Source organism: Sciurus carolinensis, chromosome 14, assembly GCF_902686445.1.
Source record: "Sciurus carolinensis chromosome 14, mSciCar1.2, whole genome shotgun sequence".
NCBI lineage: Eukaryota > Metazoa > Chordata > Mammalia > Rodentia > Sciuridae > Sciurus > Sciurus carolinensis.
The window spans coordinates 38,239,214-38,247,221 of NC_062226.1; the positions used below are offsets into that span (position 1 = coordinate 38,239,214).

General features: G+C 52.5%; 1 protein-coding gene across 2 annotated transcripts; it reads left to right on the top strand.

Moving 5' to 3' along the window:
* Positions 1-580: 580 nt before the first annotated feature.
* Positions 581-7,529, top strand: Myorg (myogenesis regulating glycosidase (putative)). 2 transcript variants are annotated; one of them, XM_047525679.1, is made up of 2 exons: positions 581-788; positions 4,339-7,529. In XM_047525679.1, the coding sequence occupies exon 2, from the start codon at positions 4,349-4,351 to the stop codon at positions 6,491-6,493; it is 2,145 nt and encodes a 714-aa protein (XP_047381635.1). In that variant the 5' UTR covers positions 581-788; positions 4,339-4,348; the 3' UTR covers positions 6,494-7,529. The 2 variants fall into 2 exon arrangements, with proteins under 2 accessions (XP_047381635.1, XP_047381634.1); XM_047525678.1 differs by having other exon boundaries at positions 582-788; positions 4,287-7,529.
* Positions 7,530-8,008: the final 479 nt, after the last annotated feature.

Below are 8,008 nucleotides of genomic sequence, written 5' to 3' on the forward strand. Positions count from 1 at the left end.
GACACCAATGATCTGGTCCAGTGAGAAACGACAGTTTAGGTCACCTGGCTGTTTGGAACCACAAGCTCCGTCCATGGGGCCCTTGATTAGAATCATCCTGCAGTGGAAGCTGACATCTTCCCAAAATTGCACTCCTTCTTTTTCCATATGAGAAAACTGAGAGCGTTATACCGATATGGCCTCCACCCCCCAAACCTGGAGGGGACAGAATCCCAAAGGTCAGCCCTGCCCCTTTATGCTGAGCCTTATTTTCTCACTCTCATAATTATCCCAAACCTAGCCTGGAGGTGCAAGAACCCCAACAATCGGCAGCTGCTCCTTCAGGACTACATTACCCAACAGGCCTGGGGCAAAGCCCCGCCCGCTCGCGAGTAAGAAATGACCCAGCAAGGGCGGGTCCTCAAATCCGAGACAGAGCCTGGAGGCACCGCCAGAGGCGGGCTTGAGATGCCAGTGGCTAGGCGCACGGCAGTGGGCCTGAGGGTTGGGGCTAAAGGGTGGGGCTTCAGGTCCTCTTGATAATATGGGGGAGGTGTCGGGCACTAGGGGCGGGGCTGGAAACAGAGGCCCCAGAGAGACTGAACAACTGGGGCGTGGCTGAGTAGTCCAAGGGCAGGTCCGGAGGAGGGGCTCAGCTGTGCCCAGCGAGGCAGCGCCCAGCGCGGCTGGGTGGCAGTTCAGTTCCTGCTAGCGTGGAGGGGATCTGCAGAAGGATCCCTTCACTCCCACCTTTACCCGGCGGTCACAGCCGTGAGTGAGTCCAGCGGAAGGACCTCGGAACGATGCTGGTAGGGGGACTGCTGAGGGAGCACGATTTCTGAACTTTCGCTCCTACAGAAGAGTAGGTGGAGCGACCCAGGACACCTGGGCCCCTCCTCAAGTCCAAGGTTTTCAGCAGACGGCAGGTCCCTTGACCTCCGTCTGCTCCTTTGGATAATGAAACGGGTGGGGCGTTGAGAGTGGGTGTGGAGTATTCCAGGCTGTGTAGGTGCAGTCACTCGATCCTCGCGGATCCTGCAGGGGAGGGAGATAGGCCGGATCGAGTTGCCTTTGACATTTCCACCCGCCCCATCCCCCAAACGTGTCTGACAAACGTCTCTGGAATGGCCCCCCTCAGTTGAGCCCGGCTGGTCTCTCTCCCTCAGACCAGACTAGGGGCTGGAAGCCAAGACTGAGGTTGAATGTCGAGTGGGAAGAGACCCAAGAAGCCCACCGGGTAGACCCCACTTGCTTAGCATTAGCCTGTGGTTGGCCAGATGGTGGAGGCGGCAGATTATAGGGGACTCTAACGACATCGCACCTGAACCACAGAGTTCCTCCCCCGCAGCCCTGGCACCAGATATCATTAAAATTGTCCCTTTCAAACAAAAATTGCCCCTTTCCCACCTTTAGAATCTTTCTGGTTGGCCTGGAGCAAGCCACAGCACCAACATTTAAAAGACAGGCCTCACCATGCCCACTGCTGTATGATGGAAGCCTGTCCCACCCTGCTGTGCATTTCAGGTAGCCAAGTCAGACCATTATCTCCCATCTCCCAAAATATGCTGTGGAAGGTGGAGGGAGGAATTTGGAAGCAGACTTACTACCTGGGTGACTTCAGACAAGCCCCTTTGTCTCTCTGAGCCACTGTTTCCTCGTGGTAAAATGTACACTAACCTTCCTCTGCTATTCCATATTGTTAGGGTTGGACGTTATGGCAGCATTGGGAGACCAGAATGGTGCCCAGTAGAATGCGTGCCCAGGTCAGCTGGCTTCTGCCTATCATCAAAGAAGAAAATATTTTTTTTTTTGTACTGGGTTATTTAAGCCAGGGTAGCTTTACCACTAGAGCTATATCCTAAGCCCTTTTTATTTTTTCTTTGAGACAGGGTCTCACTAAGTTGCTGAAGGCCTTGCTTAATTGCTGAGACTGGCCTCGAACTTGGAAATCCTCCTGTCTCAGCCTCCCAGTGAATGGTATTACAGACATGGGTCACCTGACCTGGCATTAAAAAACTTTAGAATTCAAAAATTTAAAATTCTCAGAATCCAAGTGTTGGAAATGGCTTTTGAGGTCACTAAGGTAGGTTCTTTATACCTCTAGGAGTCATGACATCAGGCTGACAATATAAAGTTTTGAGAGTGAGGAGGTCTCTGTCCTATTTAGATATGAACCCTCTCACCTGTTACTTGTTAGTGCCCAGAAATGAAGTCATGGTTGCCTTAAATGAATATCAATGTACAGCAAATCTGATCTGGTCCCCTAAGGCCTTCTTTGGGTTCTGCTTAGCTCTGAGGGTGTCAGAAAAAGCCATTGCAAGCATTTTCCAGGAGGGCTTTCTAACCTGTACCTATAGGAAGTGGTGAGCAAAACTTAGTTGTGTGGACTTAAAGGAAGTGAAAGAGGCTGTTCTAGACCAGGAAGACTGAAAGTTTAGGGAATTAGGGGGAGGGAGCAACTTGAGGGAAGGGTATGGAAGGTGCTGTTTATTGACATCTAGGATCAAACTTCTGATCTGCACCTGGCATTCTTGATAGTTTCTGTGAGGGGAAGCTAGGGAGTTGAAGAATCTGAGAATCGGAGTAGTTTAGCATTTCCTTGGAAGTCGCTGGAGACAGAGACAGACACTGGCAACTGGAAGGAGGCTAATTACTGTTTGCCAGTCTTCCTCTTTTGTCCCCCCCATCCCTAGCTGGAGCAGGTAGGCAGCCAGCTAGCTGGCAGTGTGACTGCCTGTGTGTGCACATGGCTGGGGGTGTTTCTTTACTGAACTCTGCCCTGAGGGTTGGGACAGGTTGACCTGAGCAGCTGACTCAGACACAAAGTTTCCCCCAAGCCTGTGTTTCTCTGCAGTCATATCCAGATGTTTAGCATATAGCTTGTGAAATTTTCTATGTGTGGAGGTGGGTGTCTGATCCCTGGAGAGCTTATAGGTGGAGGAGAGTTACTAGGCTGAGATAGTGAAATCTTCTGAAGCAGGTGGCCTGAAAGATTTAGGTTGGGGAGAGAATGAGCTTGGTAGTCACAGGACAGGCCTAGCTGGAGATGGAATCCGAAAGGTAGCTAAGGAATGTCTTGAACCTTGATTTCAAAGCTTACACATCTGAATTTTACCATGCGCATCTCTTGAAGCTAAGGATAGATGTGGTTTGATAAATGCCTTAGAAAGATCACTTAGTTGCTGTGAGCAGAAGACACTTAAGGAAAAGAAGTTGGGGGTAGGGAGACCTACTGGGGAAGTGTTGCAATAGTATAGGGGAGAAGTGACAGTGCCCAAACTGGGGCAGAGATAGCAGTACAGTGCTATCTCTGTAAGTGGTAGAGGTAAAGTTAGGAAGCAGGTGACACACAGATGTTATGCTTGGAGCAAAGAAGGAAGGTGGACAGAAAAATGGAATTGGTGGTTAATAACTTATAACTGAGTGGGGTTTGATGGCATAAGGGCTGATTTGAGAAGGCATGTTCTGATCCCACCTTCCTGCCCGATAACTTCTTGCCCACCTCCCTCTAAATGAAGCCTTGGGACTGAGTCTGGCTTTGGATTATCTTCTTTAATTTCAAGATGTCATCTGGCTTCTAACTCAAGATCAAATTCCATGCCTGAGCTGTCCCCTCTTCCTCCTTTTCCCTCTGGATACAGGGAAGTCATCCTACTGCCCTGTAAAAAGTCTCAAGGAGCTGAGGCAGTGGCTTTACCCCTGCAATCCAAATTAGTGGGTCTGCTGAAGCAGAAGGATTGCAAGTTCAAGGCCAGCCTGGACAACTGAGTGAGATCCTGTCTCTAAATAAATAAATAAGTAAATAGGGCTAGAGGTGTAGCTCAGCGGTAAAGCACCTCTGGGTTGAATTCCTGGTAGAGGGTTCTCAAGGAACTGGCTAGACCACCCGCCTCTCTTGTCCTCTAGGAGACAAGACCCTCTCCAGTTCCATCCTTCTTAAGCCTGAATTGCTCTGTGTGTGACCCAGGTAGGCCTAACTTATCCTATGATCCAGAATAGCACCCTGACCCTCTCTGGGTTTGTTTCTCCATCAGGGAAAGGGGGACGCATGCCATCTTCCAATTACATGATTCTCCCCATTCATAGTTCTGATTCATTTTGGCAAGAACTGGGGCCCATGAGAAAGGATAGGTAGGACTCGGGCAGACTGTCCTGGTAAGCCACATCTTTGCTACTCATCAAGCCCTTAGGTTCCAGTACATTTGCAGTATCCATTGTGCCACAGCAAATGGAAATATTATTGAATGAGAAAGCTGTCTCTCCTCTCCTCACTCCCTCTCCCTCCCTCCACCCCACCCCTCTTTCAGAGTCCTGCAGATGGGCTTGGTCCAGTGGACCCACTATTGGCTCTTTCCCTAGCTGGAGACTGATGCCCCAGAACCTTCAAGAGAAAAGCCAAGCCTACCCACGCCGCCGTCCTGGTTGCCACACTGGCCATAAAAGCCCTGAGGCTGTTGAAACCGCAGCAATGTACACCTTCCTGCCCGACAATTTCTCGCCCGCCAAGCCCAAACCGTCCAAGGAGTTGAGGCCGCTGCTGGGCTCCGCGGTGCTGGGGCTGCTGCTGATGTTGGCCGCGGTAGTGGCCTGGTGCTACTATAGCGCTTCCTTACGAAAAGCTGAACGCCTTCGCGCAGAGCTGCTGGACCTCAACCGTGGCGGCTTCTCCATCCGCAACCAGAAGGGCGAGCAAGTCTTCCGTTTGGCCTTCCGTTCAGGAGCGTTGGACCTCGACTCCTGCAGCCGTGACGGCGCCCTGCTTGGCTGCTCTCGCACGGCCGATGGGCGCCCATTGCACTTCTTCATCCAGACTGTGCGGCCCAAGGACACCGTCATGTGTTATCGCGTGCGCTGGGAGGAAGCAGCCCCGGGGCGTGCGGTGGAGCACGCCATGTTCCTGGGCGACGCGGCAGCACATTGGTATGGCGGTGCAGAGATGAGGACGCAACACTGGCCCATCCGCCTGGACGGCCATCTGGAACCGCAGCCATTCGTCACTAGCGATGTCTACTCTTCTGACGCGGCATTTGGGGGCATACTCGAGCGCTATTGGCTGTCGTCTCGTGCAGCTGCCATCAAAGTCAACGACTCAGTGCCTTTCCACCTGGGCTGGAATGGCACCGAGCGTTCGTTGCGGCTTCAGGCACGCTACCACGACACCCCTTACAAGTCGCCTGCCGGCCGCACCGCAGCACCGGAGCTCAGCTACCGGGTGTGCGTTGGCTCAGACGTCACTTCCATCCACAAGTACATGGTGCGGCGTTACTTCAACAAACCATCGAGGGTGCCAGCGCCCGAGGCCTTCCGAGACCCTATCTGGTCCACGTGGGCGCTGTATGGGCGTGCTGTAGACCAGGACAAAGTGCTGCGTTTCGCCCAGCAGATCCGCCAGCACCGCTTCAATAGCAGCCACCTGGAAATTGACGACATGTACACGCCAGCCTACGGCGACTTTGATTTCGACGAGGCCAAATTCCCCAACGCCACCGACATGTTCCGCCACCTGCGAGACGCTGGTTTCCGTGTCACGCTCTGGGTGCACCCATTTGTCAACTACAACTCGTCGCGCTTTGGCGAGGGCGTGGAGCGTGAGCTGTTCGTGCGCGAACCCACAGGCCGGCTGCCAGCGCTTGTGCGCTGGTGGAATGGCATTGGCGCGGTTCTCGATTTCACACGCCCAGAGGCCCGCGAATGGTTCCAGGGACACCTGAGACGCCTGCGCTCGCGCTACGCTGTGGCCTCCTTTAAGTTCGACGCAGGTGAGGTCAGCTACCTGCCGCGGGACTTCAGCACCTACAGGCCGCTGCCTGACCCCAGCGTATGGAGTCGGCGCTACACTGAAATGGCTCTGCCTTTCTTCTCACTGGCGGAGGTCCGTGTGGGCTACCAGTCACAGAACATCTCCTGCTTCTTCCGCCTGGTGGACCGCGACTCCGTGTGGGGCTACGACTTGGGGCTGCGCTCGCTTATCCCAGCGGTGCTCACCGTCAGTATGCTGGGCTACCCATTCATCCTGCCGGATATGGTGGGTGGCAACGCGGTGCCTGAGCGCACAACCGGCGGCAGAGATGGTCCGGAGCGCGAGCTCTACGTGCGCTGGCTGGAGGTAGCCGCTTTCATGCCAGCCATGCAGTTTTCAATCCCGCCCTGGCAATATGACGCAGAAGTGGTGGCCATCGCACACAAGTTCGCTGCGCTGCGGGCCTCCCTTGTGGCGCCGCTGTTGCTGGAACTCGCCGGGGAGGTCACGGACACCGGTGACCCCATAGTGCGCCCTCTTTGGTGGATCGCGCCCGGCGACGAGACAGCTCACCGCATTGACTCACAGTTTCTTATCGGGGACACGCTGCTGGTGGCACCGGTGTTGGAGCCAGGCAAGCAGGAACGTGATGTCTATCTGCCTGCTGGCAAGTGGCGCAGCTACAAGGGCGAGCTTTTCGACAAGACTCCGGTGCTGCTTACCGATTACCCAGTAGACCTGGATGAGGTCGCCTACTTCACCTGGGCGTCCTGACCCAGCCCAGAGCCCAGGAATCCCACAGCTCAAACTCCTAGCCTTCATACAGATCTTTAACATTCAATCACACCCGAACCTACACCCCAGGAGGTCTCCACCTCTGTTCCACCTATTATGTGGGTGTTGACCTAAATGCGTTGGAGCCAACTGCTGTAGGTGGGACTGAAGCAGGGGGCGCTAAAGCAACCTCTGGCGCCAATGCACAATCCTAATAGCACCCTTTCCCTCCACACTTACTTCAGTCTACAGAAACCTCTTCCCTGAGGTGGAGTCAGAAAGCTCAGAGGAGAAAGGTTGACTTTTTTTTTTTTTTTTTTTTTTTTTTTTGTTACACATGGTTGGTTTTAAAAGCACAAACAGAAACCTCTCCCTTCCATCCTGGCCTTGGTTGCCATCTTTGTCCCCCTAAAAGTTCTCCAAATAATCACTGCCACACTTAGAAAAGTGTACATTCTTGGTGTTAGAAGCCAGGCCTTGAGTTCACAGCACATGCCTGAACTGTGGCTGACTTGGTTCCACTCCAACTGGGGATAAGAGAGAGGTGTTTGGACAATTGACAAGGAGGCAGGAGGTCCTCTCCTAGAGAACAGAAGGACTGGGCTCAGCCCAGAGCCACTACTTTTGTCCCTATTTGTGAGGAGACTGCCTCCTAACACTGCACTAACCCATCTGTGTACACACATGGGCTTAGTCACTGGCTACATGTGCCTGATGGGCACAGACTCATGGGGCTATGCAGGCCACAAGTGGTGCCTTAACTCAAGAACTGTGTGTGTGTGTGTGTGTGTGTGAAGAGAGAGTGAGAAGGAGAGAGCGAGAGAGAGAGAGAATGGCACACATCATGGGTCCCTGAATCTACAGAATAAACACAATATCCCTGAAGCTAGATAAGATGGAAGGAGGGGGTCACAGGGCAAATTTGAGGCTTCTATTGTTGACCTGGACCCCTCCCATGTGGTTTCCCTAGGACTCTGGTAGGAAATAAACAACTCTTTAAATTTTTCTTTGGTATCTCACTCTGCACATGTGGCAGGGGTGTGAACTAAAAGTGAAGAGTGGGCTGGGGATATAGCTCAGTTGGTAGAGTGCTTGCCTCACAAGCACAAGGCCATGGGTTCAATCCCCAGTACCACAAAAAAAAAAAAAAAAAAAAAGAAAGAAAGAAAAAAAAAGAAAAGAAAAGAAAAGTGAGCAGCATTCTTATCCTGGCAGTGGTGTGCTTTGGCACTGGAGCTTCATGCACACATTGACACCTGCCAATACCCTTACAGGGTGAGTAAGGTCTTCCATTTCAGTCATTTTTCCTTTTTGAGAAGATCATCCTCAGCCAAAGTTTTTCCTGACTTTGTAGCTGACTGTTGGGAAGGAGTGGCTTGTCAGAGTACAGAGGTGGGAAATCAGGGTGGAGCTCAGTTTTTCTCAACAGATCTGATAGCAGAACTAGTGTTCCACCCCTTAGAGAATTCTACCCTTTGTCCACCTCTCTATCCCCTTTATTTTCTCAGTGTGGAA